A 23,047-nucleotide genomic window follows, 5' to 3' on the forward strand; every position below is an offset into this window, starting at 1 on the left:
AAGAGCTGTGCTTGATACTTCTTTCAAAGGGAGCCACAAGCATTTTCTTAGAGCTGGAGGTGGAGAAGTAGATCAATGAGAAACGACCCCCTTTATTCCTCACAGTCGCTGGATGAGAAAGCAGCCAATAGTGAGCAGAGCCGGCTCCCCCACCCATCGGGGCGCCTATGCCAGCTCACTACCAAGAGGTGTGTCCTAGCATGGCTGTAGAAAAGTCTGGCACATGCAAGCTTCCCTCCATGCTCCGGGGCTGTTGGACAGCAAGGAACTGCGCATGACCTGGCAGCGTTTTAAACAAGTGTCTTGAATATTGCAAAGCTGATCTGGACCCAGGATGATACTTAACAGCATGCGCCGATCTCTAGGGAAGAGTGGTTGCTAAGGAAACCACTTAAAAGCCTATTTTAAAATATTTGCCACGTATTCAAAAGCCAGAATGATTTTCTGCTGTCAAATTACAACTGTTCTTCAATGGTCATTAGGAATATTCCTTAATCATTAAGATAGAAATATGCTTGTGGTTCCTCTTGGCAGACAGATGACTGACTTCTGATCTGGAATATTGTCTTTATAAAACCGAACCCATGTCACTGCAACAAAATCGGCTGTGCTGCTGTGCAGCCACTCCAGAAAGCAATTTTTTTTACATATTTCTAATACAAAGTTATCATGTCTTACAACCTAATGTTTTAAAGCATCACTTCTAACTTACAGTACTTCCCAATGGTTCAAGGACAAATTCAATTTGCACAGCTAAAATGCTGTAAATGGAGAATGCCAAAGGCACAATGTGAAGGGCTAGGAACATTCTGTTCTAACTCACTTATTCCTGCATTTAAGGGGACAGACTCTTTACTAGGGGCAAAAAAAGCTCAGCAAAAACCAAACCTTTTTTCTGTTTCAAAATAAACTGCTTGGATACTCAAAAGTCATTTAAAGTTTCAGCATAAACAGATCAACCTTTTTTTATTACTGTTTTCAGAAAACATGTTGTATTGGATCAGGCTGGGATGCAGTTAACTTACCCTATGTCAGTCCTCATAGTGCTGGGTTTTAGTTTTGTAGCTAGAGCAGCCTTGAAAACGCACTAGTGTTTTGGCTACAGCTGAGTGGTGCTGGCACTGCTTGCTGACGAGGGGGAGTAACAGAGCAACTTGCTGGGCAGCTGGCGGCCAACAAAGATTGACCCACCACACCCAGGATCACTCAGTACAGAAACCTGACTTTTGTTTTAATCTCTACAGCTAATATTCTAAGCATGCTTTTGATCTGACCTTCCCAGATAGTGGGTGGTGTTTAGATACAGTTTATTTTCCTTCTTTACCAGGACAGAAGAGAGCCATGTCATCTGAACTGAGAGGCATCCTATGGCAACAGAGGTGCAGCTAACTCCTAAGAATGAGAACTGGTTTAGAGCCAGCAGTCTGATCTGGGCAGTCCTGTAAATCTCCTCCAGTTGCACCATAACTGTCCTGTTTCAGAATGCCTTCTGTCTCTGTGTAAGTCAGTCATAGGTCCCAAATGAGACAGAAACTTCTTAAGATAATCAGAAGCACACAAGGGATGACACATCACCCTGCAGAAGTATAGAACATCAGTTTGAGAATTAGGCATTGCACGTCATTTGAACATTGCCAAAATAATACAGTTTCATTTTTCTCTTTCGTGTTTATAAGCAGAACTATTACTAGATTTCTTATATCATGTTTCAATGTTAACACTATTATTATTTATGCAAGGGCAATACTTGGCAAGAGTGCAAAAAAGTGCATTTCCCTGGAAGAAGGAAGCCGGCTTTGACCCACACGCAGAGGACTGTGTGCAGTCTTTCTCAGCAAGGAGAAGCACGGCTGCTCCACCAGGGCAGATGAGCTGGTGGGGTGAGGGTGATGACGAGGCAGGCAGAGACCCCGCTGACAGCCCCACAGCAACCAAACAAGGAAAGCCAGGCCCGCTGGTGACAGCAACAGGGGTCAGCCACAGTCCATGGACCACCAAGCCTGACCACAGAGACGAGACAGGTTTGAGATCAAGCCAGGAAGTTACGTCAGCCAGGAAAGCACAGGATCAGCGAAATACACAGCCAGGCAGCACAGTTTGGGCAAGGGCCTGAACCGAAATTCGGCTCCCAAGCCAAGGGGGAGAGAGATACTCAATAAGGTTTCCCATAGCTCCTTTCCCAGCACCAAGGTCCATGCTGACAGCAGGGGTAGAGCCTGTGGAGCTTCTTGGTGCATTTAAGGCCTGACAGCAGCCATACATGCCTTTCCCACATTAGCTCACCTGACTTTGAAGGACTGCCTTTGGAAACTGCCATGAAAAATAATAATTGTTGCCAATTATTTGAAGGTCAGAGAGGGAGGCACTTCCCTTCACCACAGCCACAGGAAGCTTTCTGGTCTCTTCTATCTGCTAGCAAACCTAGAGAGTACAGAGAGATAATCAGCTAGGAGTGCACCATAGGGAACAATTCTTCACTTATGAAGATAGAAAGAATGGCAGAAATGTAAGTCCACTCACTTGTAATGTCAGGCATTGCAGAACAGATTGTGCTGGTGAGAAAAGCACGGTGTTCAGAACCAGTTTGCTCTGCATTTCTAGCTTGGTCTGTGATATAATACATGGAGATTACAATTGACATTTCTTTTCCACCCACCCAAGATTCACAGCTGCAGTTACAACGCTGGTCAGGACAGCATGCTAGCACACTGGCACCCAACCACGCCCCAGTAGTTTGGTTTGTTTTCCAGACACATAAGACAATTAAGGTTTTTTGAATCCAAAGATGGAAGTGCGCAGGAAAGAAGGTTGAGTAAGAAAGGGAAGAGAGGTAGCACCAGAGAAATAATTGCAGAAAAATACTTGCAAATTGTGAAGGAAAAGGAGAACAAAGTAAAGCAGAATGGGCAGCAAGGCTGGGAAAGGTCATGACCATGATGGAGAAGCAAGGCCAGAGGCAGTAAGATAGAAAAGAGCATGAAAGATAATCTTGCAGGAGCAGAAATTCCTTGTTAGGACAGATGGAAAATTTAACTAATGCTTTAGGGGAAAAAAAAATGCAAAGGCAAGTCCAAATTAACTGTTTGCAGTTGAAAACAAATGTTCTTTCATTCCTGCCCTTCCTGTTTCTGATTTTTTTTTTTTTGCCTCCTGTCCTCTGAGTACTATAAGAGGCCCCTCAAAGAACAAGTGCTGTACCGTATCCTATCCTTCCCAGCCTGTGCCCCCACCTATTCCCCTGAAGATCCTTGCCACTGTGCCCTGGCGTCATCTTCAAGCCTGCTTCACAAAGCTTAAGAAGTTAAGCCTGCTGACTCTTTTCTCCTGCCACCTCAAATTCCTGCTGCTGCCCCTTAACTTATCTTCCAAAATCCTGCAAATAGAAAAGTAGTTCCACTGCACGTGGAACATTTATGATTTCCATGCTGGCCTTCACTGCAAACTATCAAGGGCAGAAGTTGTCTCTCAGCACTTGCGCCAAATATCATGTAGGTCACTGACACTTCAGGATGCTGTGCTGGTACCAATACCTGTTTTGCGTCCAGGGTAACACCCCATTTTCATTCTCAATAAATCACTGCCCTAGTTTGGATGTGCCCTCCATATGGATCGCTTCTGCTTAGGAGAACTGCCACTCTTTTACTAATGCCAGGGCAGCTGGTGGTTTCCACGGAGCATCATTTTTCTTTTGTCTCACTGTGGACAAACGGGATCCAGGGAACAACTTGCAGTGACAGATGACAGCACTGCTATCACTCAGAAGCTCACGGGATCAAATTTCATTCTAAATGCTATGTGGGACACCATGTATCTGAAAACCAGAACAGTCTGGTAGGTGCTACCAGGCTTACTTAACCCCTTCTTCTACAAGTAGACCCATACAGTGAGAGCTGTGAGGGTTTTCTTGCTGCTTTTCTGGCCAGAAGCTGATGGATTTTGCAGTCAAGGCACATCGTGCAGTGGGCAATAGGACTGCTTAGCTATTCCCTGCTGAATACAAAAGGGAGACAGCTAACATCAAGCTTTGTTCAGGACACAGTAAAGATGACATTGCAGCAGAATGACATGGCAGATTTAGCAGATTAAGGATGCCACCTAAAACAGCAATAGCTACAGATACATAGGTTCAAGTTCTTAAGAATCTGTAGTCAGAACTAAGAGACCTTGATTTCCTGAAATATCTGTGCCTTTGTGAAGTCCCTAGTTACGAAACTGAAACTGTCAGTCTGTAAACTTGCAAGTCCAATATCACGTTTTAAAGGGCTTTTTATAAGGTGAAAGTCAATCACAGAGAAAAGTTAGAGATGATAGTGCCCTTGAAATTTAAAAAAAAAAACAAACCCAAACCCCAAACTTCCCTACCTCACAAATATCTGGGATAAACTTGACAGTGACCTCCTTAAGCTCTTCTGGAAACCGTCGGCTAGCATTTTTCTCTCCAGGTTTCTGTTGTGGAGTACTCTTGTCTCTAGGGGGCCATGAGAAGGTGTGTTTCATGGGCTTTTGTAATTGGAGTCATCCGATCCGCCAAATTGCGTCAAAGGTCAAAGACTGCCAGTAGCACAGTGCCCTGTAAATGATCCCTTCAAACTGCTATTTGGACACGGGTCAAGTATAAAGGAGGCAGCAGGGGCTCTTCACAGAAACTGCACCTTGGAGCAGCACACTCAATGCGTTTTACATTTATCACTGCGTTTTACATTTATCACTGCATTTTCCCTAAACACCACCAACACTGTTTCCCAAGGGCTTCTCGAGAAGCCCATGAGCAATCACTGCAGATGCAAACTGCTTGTCCTGGTGCTTGGACGTTCTGCCTGGCTGAGACCAGCTTCATGGGGTGAAGAATGCAGCACAGTGCACACAGAGTGGCTGTGCAGGGCTTGATGTCTTCATAGGATCATTAAGGCTGGAAAAGACCTTTAAGATCATTCAGTCCAACTGTCAGTCCAACACCACCGTGCCTACTAAACCAACGTCCTGAAGTACCATGTCTGCACATTTTCTGACCATCACTACCAGGGACAGAGAATCACAGAATCATGGATTCATTAGGTTGGAAAAGACTTTTGAAAGACCTTTGAAGCCCAGCCATATCTGTCCAATACTAAATCACATCCCTAAGCACTTTATCCACCTGTCTTATACCTGTCTTATCCACCTCCAGGGATGGGGACTCAACCACCTCTCTGGGCAGCCTCTGCCAGTGCCCCATAACCCTTTTGATGAAGAAATCTTTCCTAATGTCCGATGGTGCAACTTGAGGCACAACCCCCCATCCTATTGCCTGTCACTTGGGAGAAGAGACCAGGACCCACCACAGTGCCACCTCCCTTCAGTCATAGAGAGGATTAAAGGTCTCCCTTCAGTCTCCTTTTCTCCAGGCTGACCCCCCGTACCCCCAGTTCTCTCCTTATAAGCCCATATGAGGACAGGCTGAGAGAGTTGGGGTTGTTCAGCCTGGAGAAGGCTCCAATTCCTTATAGCGACCTTCCAGTACCTGAAGGGGCTACAAGAAAGCTGGGGAGGGACTTTTTTACAAAGCCACAGAAGAATAGGATGAGGGGGAATGGCTTTAAATTGCAGAGGGGAAGATTAGGCTATACATAAGGAGGAATTTCTTCACAAAAATCGATGAGGCACTGGCGCAGGTTGCCCAGGGAAGCTGTGGCTGCCCCATCCCTGGGGGTGTTCAAGGCCAGGTTGGATGGGGCCCTGGGCAGCCTGGTCTGGTGGGAGGTGTCCCTGCGGGGTTGGAACTGGATGATCACTAAGGCTTCTTCCAAGCCAACCCCTTCCATGATTCTAGACACGTTACCCACCCCCCCCACCTTCCCGGCCCCGTTCCCCGAGCAGGGCGGGGCGGGGGCGGCCGGGGGGGCTCGCCCGCGGCGGCGCGCGCTACTGGCTGCGCCGGGAAAGAGCGGGAGGGGCTGCGCGGGATCGGGTTCCGATTGGTCGTCGGGCCGGGAGGGGGCGTGGCCCGACGCCACCGAGCCGGCCTCCGATTGGCCGCCAGGCCGGGAGGGGGCGTGGCCTGACGGGAGGGGGCGCGGCCGCTGCAGTCCGGCGCGGGGAGGCGCCGCGCTCGCATCGTTGGGCGCTGCTGCTCCCGCCGCCGCCGCCGCCGCCGCCTCCCGGGCGCGGAACCAGGTAAGGGCTGCCTGCAGGGCTCGGGGATCGCTCCTTCCCTCTCCTCCCCCGTCCCGGCGCTCCCGCTCACTGGTACCGTTTTCCTTGGGCCGGGGCTCCCCTCGCCCTCCTTCCCCGCGGAGCCGGGGCTGCTCTGCCTCCCCTGCCCTCAGCCGCGCTGCCTGGGCTTCCCTCTCCGCAGAGCCAACCCCTCCGAGCTCGGTCGGACCCGCGTTAATTCGTAATTAAACGCCCGCAGCAACCTCTTTGCATTGCTGCTGTTGCGCGGCTTGTTGTCCAGGCTGGGGGGTGGTTGGGGAGGTGATATTGTCACGGATCTCGACCCTGTCTGAGGTAACACGCTCACACCGGGGGGTCTGAGAAGCCGGTGCACTCAGACATGTTCATTTTGCGGTTTCCTGCCCCGGGGCAGCCCGCACGCCTGCCCTTTCTTCAGGATTTGGGGTTTGGTTTTGGTTTTTTTTACCCCATTTTTCCTCGCATTCTGGAAGATGTCATAGAATCATAGAATCACCAGGTTGGAAGAGACCCACCGGACCATCGAGTCCAACCATTCCTATCAAACACTAAACCATGCCCCTCAGCACCTCATCCACCTGTCTTTTAAACACCTCCAGGGAAGGTGACTCAACCACCTCCCTGGGCAGCCTGTTCCAGTGCCCAATGACCCTTTCCGTGAAAACTTCTGTCCTGATGTCAAGCCTGAACCTCCCCTGGTGGAGCTTGAGGCCATTCCCCCTTGTCCTGTCCCCTGACACTTGGGAAAAGAGGCCAGCTCCCTGCTCTCCACAACCTCCTTTCAGGTAGTTAGAGAGGGCAATGAGGTCTCCCCTCAGCCTCCTCTTCTCCAGGCTAAACAACCCCAACTCTCTCAGCCTCTCCTCATAAGACTTGTTCTCCAGCCCCCTCACTAGCTTTGTGAAGCATCCAGCCTCTAAAAGGGGCACCACACCTGCTGAACTGCAGCTTAATCACTCACTTTGTTTGATGGAAGCATTGCATTTCCTTTTCTGCCTGCAGGAACCATTTCTTTAAGTTAAATGTGTGCAGATTAACAGGATCAGATGGAGCACCTCAAACCAGATTTCATAGAATCACAAGGTTGGAAAAGACCTTTGAGATCATCAAGCCCAACTGTACCTGTCCACTACTAAACCATATCGTTAATCGCCTCATCCACCCATCTTTTAAATACATCCAGAGATGGGGACTCAACCACCTCCTTGGGCAGCTTCTGCCAGTGCCCAGTACCCCTTTTGGTGAAGAAATTTTTCCTAATATCCAACCTGAACCTCCCCGGCGCCACTTGAGGCTATTCTCTCTCGTGCTGTCACTTGGGAGAAGAGGCAAGGACCCACCTCTCTACAACCTCCTTTCAGGCAGTTATAGAGAGTGATAAGGTCTCCCCTCAGCCTCCTTTTATCCAGGTTAAATAACCCTGGTTCCTTCAGCTGCTCCTCATAAGATTTGTTCTGCAGACCCTTCACCAGTTTTGTCACTCTTCTGTGCGTGCACTCCAGGACCTCAATGTCTTTCTTGTACTGAGAGGCCCAAAAATGAACACAGTATTGGAGATGCGGCCTCACCAATGCTGAATACAGCAGCAGTATCACATCTACAAGTCCGTTTACAATTGCCTGTCTTGGACTTCGGCTTTAACACCACTGCCCTGCTTTCCAGTACCTCAGTCCTGTTTTGCCCAGATAGGCTTGCCCTGTATTTGCAAATATATGGGTTAGGAAAGCACAGACTGTCCTATGTGCAACTGATAACGATTTTTTCATCACAGCAACTAAAGACCAACTCCTGAGTTGCAGACACACTTGAAAAGCCAAACCACTGTCAGTATTTATACTTGCCTGGAAAAAAAAAGGCCTGTAGAGAGGAAAGAAAGGCATAGATCAGCTTGGGATTTTGGATTAATCCTACGATTCGTGCTCTGGATACTGAAATCTAAATATATCTAACATTTTATATTCTCCTTTCAAGCTGACAGAAGTGAAACTAAGTGTGAGTTTTGTTAATTGGCAGGCTGTCAGTTCAGTCATGCTGTGTTTCACAGAAGGAAGTTAACATACTTTTGTTATGAGTTGAGGGTAACAGGAAAAAAAAAAGCAGCTCAAGGAAGTAAATCAGTTTTTAAATACCTGTAAGTATACTGAAATAAGGGTGTGGTGTTGCTGTGACCCCAAAATAAAATGGAAAACCTTAACATTCCAAATGGTCAGTTCCGCTCTCCTGGTGGTCAAGCCCACATTAGTCTGGTAGAACCACAGTGATTCCCAGTGCTTTTGGTCTCTTTATCAAGTTGACAGTTACTCTCTAAGTGCCAAGTAAAGAAACCTTTCTTCATCTGAGAATTGCATAAAAGGTAAAACGAGCATCTAAAGCAACGTGCTTTGAGCTGTGAACAGACAACTTCAATGGTGACCTCCAGAAAGCTCATGTCACAGCCGTTTTCTACTAAAGCAGCCACTTATTAAGTTACTTCGGGCTGCGTGTTTTGGCAAGCACTCAGATTTTGTGTAGTAATGTAAAAATATAGTTTTAACAAATATTTCAGATTTACAGATGCAATTCTGTTTGGTATGGTTGAAGTATTGTTCAAGACCTCAATAAATGTGACAGAATGAATATCATGTGCACATGAAAAAAAACTCTTTAAAAGCTAAGCAAATATATTTCTCCTGCCCTCCCCCCAGGAGCCTCAGTGCAGACATTTTGGCAATTGTTGGAAGAGCATGCATGATAAGCTCATTTTTATGACCTTGCCTCATCTTTTCACATATTCCTATTTTAGCTGACTTGGAGCAAAGTCATTATCACTCTTCTTTGCTCCATCACAACTTCTTCAACCTTTGAACAGTCATCCTGTAGATGCAGGCAGCTAGCAGAAATGCCTTACCTTGATCTATCTGCAGAGCTCCCTCTTAAATGTGGGCTGGTCTGTGTAAGATTGTTTCTGGGTGAGTCATGCAGATGCCTCTGGAGTTTCTTCTTGGCAGTGCTGTGCTGTGCAAGATTAGCGGTCTCTGAGGGTGACATTGTTTCGTGAATGATGTAACTGAAAATTTCTCTTCCTGTGCTTCTCGTTTCCTGATCAGTTTTCTCTTTGTTCTCGAAGACATTCCGGCAGCTGCATATCTTTTATTCTTGATATTTTGTTCCTACGAATCTCAGTGAAGACAAGTTATGTCAACAGTTACTTTAATTAATTTGGTACGAAATGGAGGGTATCAAGTGAGGAGGACAGCCGTGCTGACGTCCCGCCTCTTGCAAGACGAGAAGCGTCCGACAGCTGCCTGCTACAGCTCCATCTCCGAGCGCCGTGCTTCCCGCTTTGATGCAGACGGAAGCGGGCGACCCACCACATGGGACAGCTTTGGCATCTGGGACAATCGCATTGATGAACCTATTCTCCTCCCACCAAGCATAAAGTATGGGAAGCCAATTCCAAAAGTCAGTCTGGCCAAGGTGGGCTGTGCTAGCCATATCGGAAAACGTAAGGAAAATGAAGACCGGTTTGATTATGCTCAGCTGACAGAGGATGTCCTGTACTTTGCAGTGTACGATGGACATGGTGGGGCAGCAGCAGCAGACTTCTGTGACAAGTACATGGAAAAATATATTAAGTAAGTGTGCATCTAATGAATGTGTGTCAAATGAGTTAGAGATTCTTTCCTTAGGACTGAAAGGGAAATGGTGGGTCATACATTGTTGCTAATTCTCCTAGGTTATATAGCCACCTAGCCCAAGGGGACAACAGGAACACCAGACTGGAGCCATCTGTTACACGGGACACACTATGAACTACTTACTCTGTATGGTGCCTGCCTCATTTGAGCAAGCCCACAAAGACAGAATAGGAAATGAGGCTGTACCCACCTTCCAGGAAAGGACTAGGAACACAGAGAGTGTGAATTGACTGTTTTCAGATGGTGTCGCTGGGATCACTGACCTGCAGCTTGCTTACACTCACTGGTGTCTCTTGTATTATATCCCCAGGTGTTGGGAGAGAAGTTTTATCTATTTGCAAAATTACAGCATTATGTTTCCAGTGCAGATCATGAGTAAAATCATACTACATTTTCACTGAAATCCAGCACTATTCAATGCGTGCAGGGAGGGGGTAAGAATATGGAAGAGATTTACCAAGTTGTATATTTCTTCGAAAGAAGTTTAATTTTTTATTTGCTTGTTTGTTTCCAGAGAATTTCTTGCTCAGGAGGAGAACCTGGAAAATGTTTTGAACAAAGCTTTTCTAGAAATAAACAAAGCATATGAAAGGCACGTTAATCTGTCTGCTGATGGTAGGTAAAAAAATATTCTACTTATATGGGTGTGGAGAATAAGGCTTTTCTTATTTGTTCAGTAGTTTTGTAGTAAAATGTCCAGAAAAATGCTTGAAAACAGTTTTCCTTAACATAGGATTTTGCTCTGATCACTTACTGCAAATTAGGCTTTACCTCCTTAAAATGAAAAAGCTACAAAAAAATCTAAAGCAGATTTACTGGGGAAGTTATTAATCTGAATGTTAGCATAATGATCAGTGAATTTCTCCTTGGACGATTGCGTCAAAGGAAGGGTTTGTCAAGTTAGCGAAGAGTGATTTAGGTTTGCAAGAAGCATAACTTCACTGTGTGAGAAACCTGGAGGGGGCTTTTGGTTTGGCTTTTTTGGCAGGGTTTTGTTCTGTTTTGTTTTGGGGTTTTTTTGGTTGGTTGGATTTTGTTTGTTTGTCTGTTTGTTTTAAAGCTCTTATTCCTGTGGGTTAAAAGCAACAATGTCAAAAGCTTCCCTTTCTAACTTGGCTGCTGCACCTGGGGAGAACTGTAATCCAAAATTAATACAATGGATGTTGCTTCTGCACGAACAGAATCACAGGAGTAGCTGAGTGTGAAAGGGGGAAAAAGCAGTGAAGAGGAAAACAAGGTTGGCTGTGGTAAGGCTATGGCAAAGCTGGCACCAGCCCTTTTAGGCTCCTTAGTCCTAGCTGTTGATCAAGTTCTTCTATATAGAGAGAGAGAATAAGTACATCTGAAGTTCCAGTTCCTGCAACTCGAGTTTACAGAGAGTAACTTGGGAAGGGGAATAGAGCTCCCCATCCTGGTTCTGTCACAGGAACTTCCTCAGCCATGAGATAAAACTGTTAAGAGTCAGTTTAGCCAGTCTTAAAAAACACTTAAACAACCAAGAACAACCACAACCTAACCCAATCAAAAACCACCCCACAACAACAACAAAAGACCTGTTCCAGTGCAGGTGCTGGCAAAAGTGACTGAGGTCAGTTCAGAAGAACAAAAGCTATAAAAGTTTTCTCTCCAATACAGACTTGAAACCAACAAACCCTCTGGAGTCTGAAGTGATACTGTATTCTTGAGCTACTTTTCTTAAGAAATGAATGCATACAACTAAGTAATGGAGTGGCTTCCTGCACTTTAACTGCTAGATGAATCTAGGTAGACTCAAATATTTCCTGGCAGGACAGGTGGTCTGACTGTTGCAGCACTGTGAGGGATATACACACCTTTGCTCTTACCTGCTACAATCTAAGGTACAGGGGTATCAGGATAAAAAGTTTTAAGTCCTGAAATGCAGCCCTTAAAAAGGGGAGATCAAATCTATAATACTCATTTCCCTTTTGACCTAAGGGGTGAGTTTTATGAGACACACACATCAGTAGAACAGATGTGCTTTTTATCCAAGAGTCTCTTTGCAAATATGTTTTCTTAAAAACACGGATTCAAGAAAGTATCTGAATGCAACCTTATGTGCTTCCCTGGATCAGGACCTTTCATTTCACTATCATGAAGAGCTGTTATATTTGTCCCCCTCCCTTCCCTTTTGTTAGCAGGACAGCTCTTGGTTTGGCTCGTTGAAGCGACCTCTGTTAAGTGTTAGAGGAGCTCCTTGAAAAGAAAGATTGTTCTTGGTATATTACTCTGAAAACAGTTTCTGGTTATAGCATTTTGTACATGAGACGTACAGAACTGGAAAACACCCATGTCTGACATCCAAGCTGTACAGCAAGCTGAGCATTTTGGAACTACTTCTAGGGTTACATTTTTTTGGTATCGTTTAGCTAACTGGTGCAGCTTAATGAAACATAATGCAAATGCCAGCAAATTTATGTAACAGTTACCAAGATACCGGACAATCCCTCTTCATTAAAGTGCTTGAGGCCAAACAAAATAGAGGGCAAAAGCACTGTCAAACATCAACAGGGGCCGTGCTCTGGCAAGCACTCAGTGTTTCTCAGACAGTCTGAGCACCTGCAAGGTCTTGCAGGAGCCAGAGGTGTCTAGGAGTGCCCAGTGCTCTTGATTGGTTGCCCAGCTGAAAATCAGGCTGTAAGACTGGAGCAGGGTAGCCAGGTTTAGAAACAAGCGAGGATTTCTGAACATATTGAACTTTTTGCATGTCTGTTGTTAAAATAATTCAGTACTATGTTGACTGCCTGGTGTTGATATTTTTGTTGTTGTTGCTGCTTTGAGAGTTACATAAAATTTAAATGCTTGGCATGTATTGTTGTTAGACACCTGCTTCCAAACTGATTGAGTTTGCCAGCAAAATTTGTGATTAATTATGGCTATTCAAGATGTGACAGTCAAGTCAGTTGCTATAAGTATGCTGAAAATGGTGGCTGGTCATGTAACACTGGGTATCTGGGATACACTGGATGCTCCCCAAGACTGATCACTTTTTGAAACCTAGCCATGGCTGACAAAGTGGACAGTAATAGCTTAGTCTTGTTCGAATAGATGGCTCTGCCAGGGTTCACTCCTTTCATTGTACCTGCAAAAAAACCCAAGCGCATGTCTAGGATGTCCAGGTCTTTACTGACACATGACCAGCTTTGAAATTGTGTGGCCGGGTGTTTGAAGGAACATAAGTCCTGGGACAAATCTCTGTAGCCAAAATTGCCTGGATATTGCTTGATGCATTGTTTATGATATGGGGTGAGAACCTCCTATAATGGCACAAATTTAACAGGGCTAGAACTGTGCCTTGTTGGGGCACCTAGCTGTGTCTTCAAGGGCACGGCCCTTTGTAGGTCGCTTGACAGTTATAGAGTATTTGAAATTACAGACGGAAAACACATAGCACAATAGTTTCTGTGAGCTTTCTGTTAAAAAAAGGTGGGTGGGTGTGTTCCAGATACTGTTACTGTGTCTGGTGTGCAGGTCAGTAGTGCAGCTGCAGTGCTGTGCTGGCCTGCTGGAGACTGGCCCCAGATCCCTGCGGACAATGATCTGTACCTGTTGCTTCACAGAGAAGCATTAAGAAACTTGCTGTAGGCAGATCTGGGATAATCTGTCCTCCGCCTAAATCCTTTCAAATCATTAACAGCTTAGAGATATGCCTGGGCCCTGAAGCATGGTGTTTGAAATCTCTTAAAAAATACATTTTCATTTACTTCCATGCATTTAAATATATCCAGACCCTTTTAAATCACTGATAAATGTAGGAAAAGACACAGTAAAGGAAGCTCCCATTATCCGTGGGACAACCGTTAACACAGATGGACAGAGCTTTCTGATATTTTTGACCAGCCACTACATCTGAAATGTGAAGGCTGAAGTAGCTTTTCTCAGCAAGGTCAGAAATAGAGAAGTGAATCACATGCTTGAGGAAATTTGAGCAACTCTCTGGGGAAATGCAAGACAAACCTGTCCGATTGCAGTCCTACAAGGTTCTGATGCTGCTTATGTTTGCTGCGATCCACTACTCGGAGAAAACAACAGGGGGTCTGTCTATTGATCTCTGTGTTCAGTGCATCCAGCTCTAATCACCTTGGCCACTCACTTCTGGAATAGCCATCTTATTAAAACATAGCCAGGTATTAATTGATGTATCTATGTTTGAAAGGCACTCCTGGAAACTTATTATGCTGAGCAAACAGCAAAAGTTATTTAAAAATAAGTAAATTTAAAAAGTAGTGGGGTTTGTTGTTTGTTATTTTTAATTACCATTCAAACATACAATTTTTATTTCTTTGAATGTGTTAACCTGCAACACTGAGGAAAAGGGAGAGCTGCAGAAATTGTACTTAAATATTTCATAAATCTATCAACATTACAAAAGGCCACCTTTTTATCCAAGGGCCCTGATTATTGCCCAATCAAGTTAAAGATACTAATTACAGTATTAAAGGAGTGCTTATTTTGCATATTTTCCCATGGGTCAAAATGGTTTATATGCTTTTATTCAGTGCCCTTAAGATGGCCCCATTTTAATTGACGCTGGTTTGCACTCCACATTTTTGTGTCATGTATAAATATATATATACACACTAAAAATAAATTACCTTGAGAAAGCAGATATTCTGTACTGAACATGTTCTTCAGTGGCCATTCTTGTTGTAAATGAGACTGCTGGCCCTCAAGCATTAATAGAATTCTTTGGGTGATTTGTTGGTTACCTGCCTCCACAGGAGGAAAAAAAAAAAAAAGTAGCTTTTATTTTGACTGAATTTAAACTGATTTTGTCACATAATTTTAGCAAGAAGGTGAGAACGGTGGCAATTCCCCAGAAATGCCAAGGCTGATTTATCTGTGGCCTAAGATGTGCATGTAAGCCTCAAGTATGGCCTGCGAAAGATGATCCAGGCAAAGCCAAGAGCGACTGCTTCCCTTGTTCTGCAGCCCTTATTCTTTCATCTCCAGTGTTGCAGGTTTATTTTGTTTGAACAAAGTCCCTGGGTGAATTTCCTATTTGCCTCTGTGTGCGTGTTATTTGTGGCAGACACTGTACCTGGTCAGCAGCTCTAGAACTGGAGGCCCTGGACACTATATGCTGGGCTTCAGTGGCAAGAGAGATCTGCTTAATTTTGTCCCAGGTGAAGGAGTCCGGCGGTTCCTAGCCTGGACTACTGGAAGGTTCCCACATCCTCTTTGTCACATTAGTAGAGATGACTTGCAGTAAAATTTGTCCAGTGAGTGTTAAGAACCTATTGAAAGATCTTAGTTTTATAGTGATATTGTTAGGAAAAAAAAATAAACTCTTTAATTGTTAAAATAAATATATATACATATATATGCTGATGCAACATATTTTGATATTATTAAATGACCTAGCAGCAGTTGTAAAGCATTAGCAATGCTATCCCATCATCATTCCTGTGTTTTTGAGCTCTGCTGGAAATCCAGTAATGCATGTAGACCAGCTACAGCCCTGTTCCTGCACCCCTACCCAGATCATGCACTTCCAAGGAAGAGAGTGTGAGCAGCTTTTGTTTTTCTAGAAGTGCTGTTTGACTAATAAATCTATATAAAGCTCAACTCACTATGAACATTACCACACTTTTGGACAATACCTTGACTTTAGCACCATCCCCTGATTTTGTGATGGTGGTTCTTTTGGCTTTGAGATTTTGCACTTGAAAGCTGCAGATTCATCTGAATATCCAAATGTTTCCAGTCATTTAAGAATTAAAGACTAGTATTTAAAAGATGGAGTGTGGATAAAATGCTTGGGGATGTGATTTAGTAGTGGACAGGTACGGTTGGATTCGATGATCTCAAAGGTCTTTTCCAACCTAGTGATTCTATGATTCCATGACTTACGGATCCTAATTTTTTCAGAAACTGTGTATGTTTGTCAGCATAGTTCCAAAACCAAGGAATGAAATGGGAGAGTAGCAACAGTTCTGCATTAATATTAACATCTACATAAAATGTACTTTCTGTGAAATAAAAAGGTAGTTTTACATAGGTTCTTCACTTTACTTCTTTAACTGTTGGCTAAAACAGGTATTTTACTGGTTCTACTAAAATTTCTAATTACACTGCTGATTATTGGCATCTTACTTTCAAAATGTGCCTCAAAGTGAGCCTGCACTGGACTAGTCCTTGCTTCAAATTAGAAACAGGATGCCAGTGCTTACGTGAACAGTCAGAAGCTGCTGGCATTAAATATCTGGAATATTGTAGCCTGTGTGGCAGCCGTAACATAGTCCAAGATTTGACCGAGGTCACCATGGCTGATGTTCACAACGGACGTGTTTTTAAGCGTAGAGCTAAACAGTCTTCACTGCAGTAATAATACCTGTTTTAAATAATAACGCAAGCCTAGTTCAGGCTTTTGTGAATTTTGCATTCATCAACTCACTGCTTTCGTGGCACAACAAGGCTCAATGCATCTTTCAGGGCTTTGTGCACTTCAATTTGCTCCCAACCCTGTTTTACTTACGTGGTGCTGAGACCTTGCTGGTATGGGAAAAAAAAGTTGCCAAGATCCCAGAGTTCTTGCATTTCTGTTTCTGTGGCACACGGGGGGTCGTGCTGCAGATACGCGGTTTGCGGTAGCTGGTCAGAGATGGGGCTGGCTGGCATTCCTCCAGCTCAAACACGCAGTCCTGTCGCAGATCCATCCCGCTTCCCCGGGGTCAGGGCTGAAGGGCCGGAGGTGGGAGTGCATGTAGTTGTAGCAGAGCTCTGCAGAAGTGGTGGTGGAAAGATCTGTAATTGTCAGATGTGAAAACAGGAATATAACTGGGATTCTCAGTCCTGAGTTAGCCCTAAACCCCTTTTGAATTGGCTTGCTTTTAAAACCTGAAAAACTAGAAAATTCCAGAATGCAGGAGACCAACAGAGGGCCTCTCAAGGGGATTTGTCGTGCCTGTGAATGCAAATATGTTCTGGGCAATAGCTTGTCCTGGCCAGGTGTTTTACCGAAATAGCTTAAGTTGGCAGGAGTTACAGCTTCCCAAGCACCTTTCACTGGGTTACCTTTCCATAATTTGCAGGAAGGGAAGGTAATTGACTGTAAAATAGGGCTGCTTCTTTCAAAAAGCAAACAAAAAAGGAAAGTTGGACAGTTCTTCTGACATTTCCATCACCACAGATAGAACTGCAGAGCTTTTCTGAAATCTGCAGACTTGCATGTCTCCTTTTCAACCACTTTTTTTTTTCCCCCCAAGCATTATAATAATTTAAACAAGAAGCCCTTAAATTTACTCACGCCAGTTAATCCAGCCAGGTCTCTGAACACAGTCAGTCAGCTCAGCTCACTCCCGCATCCTGTAAGAGAAGGAAGAGAGCAGCAAGAGCTCTGTTTTGCCCTCTCAGCAGCCACTGAGTGCCGCCTGTCAAGTGATCCCACCAGTGCCTCGCACAGATTGCTTGGAGAGCCACTGCCAGCTGACTGCATGGGCTTGCAGGCACGAGGCAAGGGGGAATCCAGCTTCACCTTAGTGCTGGGACCTCCAGCAGGCTGACAGGGCCTGAAGGCAGCAGCATCCCTTTCTGAAAAGGGCCAGTGACCTGCTGGCTGAACGCTTCACCTCTTGGCAAGGCTGGGGGAAGCAGGGGGAGATTGTAACAACTCTGAAAGCAATCGGAGGATCCACCTGAGACTTAGGTAAAGGAGCAATCTAGTGTTTCTCTGCCAGCAAGCTATGTGGAGCTACTATTATTATTACTCAACTGAAATTGAGTAAGCAGTAATGAGTTGTTTCACCACCTAACAGAATGGAGGAGCCATCAGCTTTTTTGTTCCCAGGGATAAGGACAATAACCCTTAGCTTGAAATGAACTAGCGGGACAGAAAAACTATTTGCTGCAAGCTGAAAGGAAGCCACTGTACCTTGTATCATTTTTACTCCACTTGCCCTCTTTGCATGGAGCCATGTTGTTGCACAGAAATACTCATCCTTTCCCTTTCCACCCTCTCCCCCCAGTCCTACATGCGTGCATGTTTGCTGTATTTTTTTTTTAATATGTAGATTTAGTTTAAACTTAAAAGCAGTTACTTACTGGTAATGTAGAGTACAAGTTGTTTTCATTTTACCAATTGAAACTGTTGCTGTTATAAATGGTCCTGTACTTAGAGGCAGCGCTAAAACCTCTCCTTTTGCTATGACGTTTGTAGCATCTCTGATGAACTCTGGGACCACTGCAACAGTGGCTCTGCTCCGGGACGGCATTGAGCTGGTTGTGGCAAGTGTGGGAGACAGTCGTGCTCTGCTGTGTCGAAAGGGAAAGGCCATGAAACTCACCATTGACCATACTCCAGAAAGAAAGGAGGAGAAGGACAGGTACCTGTCGGCTGATGATGTGGCTTCCCAGGGAACAGCCTCAGTCAGGATGTTTTTGTGTTCTGCTGCTGGGTTGGGCTTGGAAGAAAGCAGAGAGTTGAAAAAACACCCCGAGACCACCTCTGAGGTGGCAGCAAGCAGCATTATTTCATTTAGTAACATTTAGAGGACCAGGGATGTGGAAAACCCTGCATGAGCATAAACTGTCTCAGCAGTAAGATCAGTAGCAACTAGAACACAGTGCAGAGCCGTGAGCACGTGGTTCAGACTTGTCCAAGACTGCCAAGTTAGAACCAAGACCTGAAGACGTGCACTATGGTTTCCAGGTCAGGACTCAGCCCATCAAGCCACATCCCTTTTATGGAGCCCTCTAAACAGCAAAAAACAATCCTCAGTCTCCCAGCTTAAGTCCTCTGTACCCCATTCCACATCAGCAGCTAGTGACAGAAACTAGATGGAAACAGGGGTAATGGCGTGATGCAGTAACTCATTCATTTTTTCTTTTGTGCCTCTGGACAGGATTAAGAAGTGTGGTGGCTTCATTGCCTGGAACAGTTTGGGACAACCTCATGTGAATGGTAGACTTGCAATGACGCGGAGCATAGGAGATTTGGATCTTAAAAGCATTGGTGTGATAGCCGAGCCAGAAACAAAAAGGGTTAAGGTAAAAGAAGGCCTGGTTAACAGGAACAGCAATATTCAGGCGTCATAGGTATTTGATGCAGGTGGTGTTAACCACGTGACATGTGCCCATGTGAAGCCTGATGGCCAACTGTTGGATTTTTATTTGTGGTGAAGTAACTGGAGACCAATTCTAATTAAGTAATTTCACATCAACACTAACAGGACAGAAAATAATCTGGTCCTGACACTGAATTCAGCCAGATCAACTTCCAGACTCCATTTATTGCAGTACAATATAGAATTAGGGAAGAAAGATAACATGTGTTATCCATTATTGAAATACAAAGGTGTTAGTCTGTTTGCGGTTAGTGGTCAAACGAATAATTATGAGGTTAATGCTAATACAAAACCATCACTGAGATCTCGGTGGGATATGGATGGGCTGTCACTGAAAGAAGCAGAATATGTAGAAATTTGCACACTTGGGAGGAGCAAAGGGCAGTTGCATGCATCTTACCATAGCTCTGTAGATGTCCAGAAAACAAATTAACCACCCAAAAGGTATTCAGCGCAGTTGCCTTCACTTTTGCAGGAAGGTTTTTCTCTCAGCTTGTATTCTGTTTGATACGTTTCCCCAGCACACCTCCCAGAGCCCCAGGAACTTCTCTTCACTTGGTTCTAAATAATGTGCTTGAGGATTCAAGGGGCAGCTTTCGCTAGCCAAGGGTTTGGGGGTTGCAGTTAGTCCTTGCACAGAAAGCTGGAGGGCACGCAGCACGCCCAGAAAAAGGCCTTGACAACAAGAGTGTGAACAAAATGAAGGCAGTTACTTTGTCTTGCAGCATTCACTCCATCGTTGTGCATACTGTTTACCTTTATTGCAGCTGCATCATGCAGATGACAGCTTCCTGGTCCTCACTACAGACGGTATTAACTTCATGGTGAACAGTCAGGAGATCTGTGACTTCATTAACCAGTGCCATGATCCTGCTGAAGCTGCTCATGTTGTCACTGAACAGGTAATCATAGAATCACCAGGTTGGAAGAGACCCACTGATCATCCAGTCCAACCATTCCTATCAAACACTAAACCATGCCCCTCAGCACCTCGTCCACCCATGCCTTAAACACCTCCAGGGAAGGTGAATCAACCACCTCCCTGGGCAGCCTGTTCCAGTGTCCAATGACCCTTTCTGTGAAAACTTTTTTGTAATGTTCAGCCTGAACCTCCCCTGGCGGAGCTTGAGGCCATTCCCTCTTGTCCTGTTCCCTGTCACTTGGGAGAAGAGGCCAGCTCCCTGCTCTCCACAACCTCCTTTCAGGTAGTTGTAGAGAGCAATGAGGTGCCACGGCTTCTCTTGGCACCGAATGCTTGTTGTTGGTTTTTGTTTGGTTCACTTTTAAGAAAACCCCCGGAGTTTAAAATGATGCATTCAATGAATTGAACTGTGCTGGTTGAGACATTTGCTAGTCCCACTGGCTGGCCTTTTCCTTACCCTGGGTCTTGCCACATCCTTGCCAAGCATAATTCCATTTAACTTGCTTAGCTCACGAGCCACCAAACTGCATGAGACCATAACTGCAGTTTATTCCTGTGCTAAATATGTCATCAGCATAGACAGAAGTAGCCAGTTTCTTCACCAGGGTTCTGGATGGTGGCATATCCTTTGGAAAGCTCTGGGGCACGCCAGAATGCCACAGCAGGGCTGGGAGGAGGCAAGGAAGTCTTTGACCTCAGGGCATGTTGTCCCTTGTGGAGCCAGCACTTGTTTCCTTTTCAAGGGAAGATGACGAAGGTGACAATTTGTTTCTTCTCTCAGGCAATACAATTTGGAACAGAAGACAACAGCACAGTTGTCATAGTGCCATTTGGAGCATGGGGAAAGTACAAAACCAGCGAGATCAACTTCTCCTTCAGCCGCAGTTTTGCTTCTAGTGGGAGGTGGGCATGAAGACCTGCCACCACAGCTATCTTTTCCTGCCATAATCTGGACACAAAGTGCTATAAGAAGAACACATCCATCTGTTCGTAGGTTGACTCAGTGTCTTGTCCATCTCTTCTGTTCCCAGTGTTATAGAAGATGCCACCGTTCCTCGGTGCGTAATGCCCCGTTGTTGCTTATGGCTGATTACGTTTTGCTGCATTTATTTATTCCAGTCAGCATTGAGGCAGCTATTTCTTTGGATTTGTAGTTCCAGCAGCTCTGTGCATCACTCTGTTCAAATAGAGGAGGCTCTGGGCTTTCAGCTGAGGCTGGAGGTGTTCCACAAGTGTTTCATACCTGCTTGTATTACCCAGGGCCTTTAGTTACCTGGCAGCTGCGTAAGTCTGAGTCTCTGAGCCACATGCTGGTTTCTTTGTATGTTGATACACAGGGGAACAAACGCGCAGTGTTCTTTTGTAGACAGAAGGCAGGTTTGTTGTCTTCCTCTGCTGTGCAGCCACCCACAACTCCCCTGTGCTTCAGGGAGACATTTCAGAAGTGTTTAGGTTCTGATGCCAGCGGCTTTGGTGTAGCTGAACAACTTCCTGAGACAGTACTGCTTTGCAGGGCTTTATGCTCTCACCTCCATCATCTGTGTTTCTCTAGCTCCAAGGAGATGAAGCAGGCTGGAGCCATGTGCCATTGGACAGATGGGAATGTTTCTGTATTGGATCTAAAGCCTGTACGGTCTCTGTGAACCACAGAGCAGCACCTTGCACTGTCTTCTCTTTGGTGTGCCAGTGCTTCAGAGGAGCACAGAGGAGGGAAAAAGCTGCACGGTTTTGATATCCGGAGATTCACATAGTCTTTTTCTTTTTTTTTTTTTTAAAATTTTTAAAGACAACTGATTTCAAAGAGTTTACTCATCAAGATTCTTTGGACGTGTAAGAGGGAAGAGTTTATTTCTTCATAAATATGTGACGATTTTTCTGCCCTCCACCAAAGGTTTCTTTCAGTTATTCGTGGTCTCCTGTGTCTCTTCACGGTATACAGGGAGCTGTAAAAAGCCCAAACCAAGCAAGCTAGAGAAAAGAGAGAGCATTATTATAATGTAAGGTAATTTTTATAAGTTTTGGGTATTGTTTCTAGTAGGTGTCAGGTATTCAGACACCAGAAGGTAGTTTTATACTTAAAGGAAGCATTTCCACTTCCCTTTCCGGAGGAAGTCTGCATCCAGTGATGCACAGTGGGGCAGAGCTCTGAGCCAGCTCGTATCGCTGCTGTGACACAGGTCTGTCCCACTGTGCCTCTTTCACACTTCCTTCTTTCTCCGCTCCACATCAGGTGTGCAGCCCCTGTGGCCTCTGTGTCACCCTGTTGCAACAAGATACGGGCAGAGGAGATCTGGGCTCTTCTCAAGCTTTTTCATTCGATGGATGTTTCCAACAGCACAACTACAAGAACGAAACAAAACAAAAGAAGTGAAAAAGAAGTTGCCTAACGCTAAATCACCTTGCAATAGGGAAAAATATTTCCAACATGCCTGGCCCGATTCTTATTTTCCAGTGTGAAGTATCTCATTTTCCGTTACGTTTTAGGCCTTTCCTTTTAGCCAGGGTTACACTTTAGACAGTCATTCCACATGCTTTTCCTTGCCTCTGGTTGAAGGCCTAGCAGCACCCAACAGAGCTTGGCATTAAGTTCTAGGTGTTCAGAAGGTACATTCATTTTGTCCCATCACTTTGGTACATTACGTGGTGTGTATAACCTATATGTTCAGTTTATAAGTACGAAGAGCTTGTGAGTTGGTATAAGTAAATCTTTGTTGTATTGGATGCTGTTGCCCAGGATGCTGTAGCGAGCACATCACTTGTTTACAATAATAGTCCCTTCTCAGATTTTCCCCAGGATGGAGGTTCAGTCTTTGCTTGAAATCAAATTTACCTGAGGTAGAGGGGCACTTCTAGTTGTTACCAGTGGGAGCAGGTTCTCAATCTGAGGCAAGTTTTCATGGCAAAAATGGGAAAACACGGTTTCTCCTGAGCACTTGAGGAGATGTCGCACTGGATGAGATGTCGCACTGGCCAGAGGTTCAGAGAGCGGCTGGGGGAACGGGATTATGAGCGGCTTGTGCTGCAGCATGAACAGCTGAGAGCCTTTCCCCTGCCAAAAAAGTGACCTGCTGGAGCAGCAAGGCTGATAGAGCTACCAAAGGGTTAAGCACAGTGCGAAGCAGCCTCAGTCCAGGCACAGAGAAGAGGCAGAGGCTCTGGAGAGGGAGTTGCTGTGGGGGTGGCTTTGGTATCCA

General features: G+C 45.1%; 1 protein-coding gene across 2 annotated transcripts; it reads left to right on the forward strand.

The window, feature by feature from the left end:
* The first annotated feature begins 6,072 nt into the window (after positions 1-6,072).
* On the forward strand, positions 6,073-22,926 carry PPM1K (protein phosphatase, Mg2+/Mn2+ dependent 1K). 2 transcript variants are annotated; one of them, XM_069855345.1, is made up of 7 exons: positions 6,073-6,153; positions 9,258-9,785; positions 10,363-10,463; positions 18,025-18,190; positions 18,710-18,854; positions 19,699-19,833; positions 20,635-22,926. In XM_069855345.1, the coding sequence occupies exons 2-7, from the start codon at positions 9,346-9,348 to the stop codon at positions 20,764-20,766; spliced, it is 1,119 nt and encodes a 372-aa protein (XP_069711446.1). In that variant the 5' UTR covers positions 6,073-6,153; positions 9,258-9,345; the 3' UTR covers positions 20,767-22,926. The 2 variants fall into 2 exon arrangements, with proteins under 2 accessions (XP_069711446.1, XP_069711447.1); XM_069855346.1 differs by lacking the exon at positions 6,073-6,153 and adding an exon at positions 8,881-9,119.
* The last annotated feature ends 121 nt before the right edge of the window (positions 22,927-23,047 follow it).

Source organism: Phaenicophaeus curvirostris, chromosome 4, assembly GCF_032191515.1.
Source record: "Phaenicophaeus curvirostris isolate KB17595 chromosome 4, BPBGC_Pcur_1.0, whole genome shotgun sequence".
NCBI classification, from domain to species: Eukaryota; Metazoa; Chordata; class Aves; order Cuculiformes; family Cuculidae; genus Phaenicophaeus; species Phaenicophaeus curvirostris.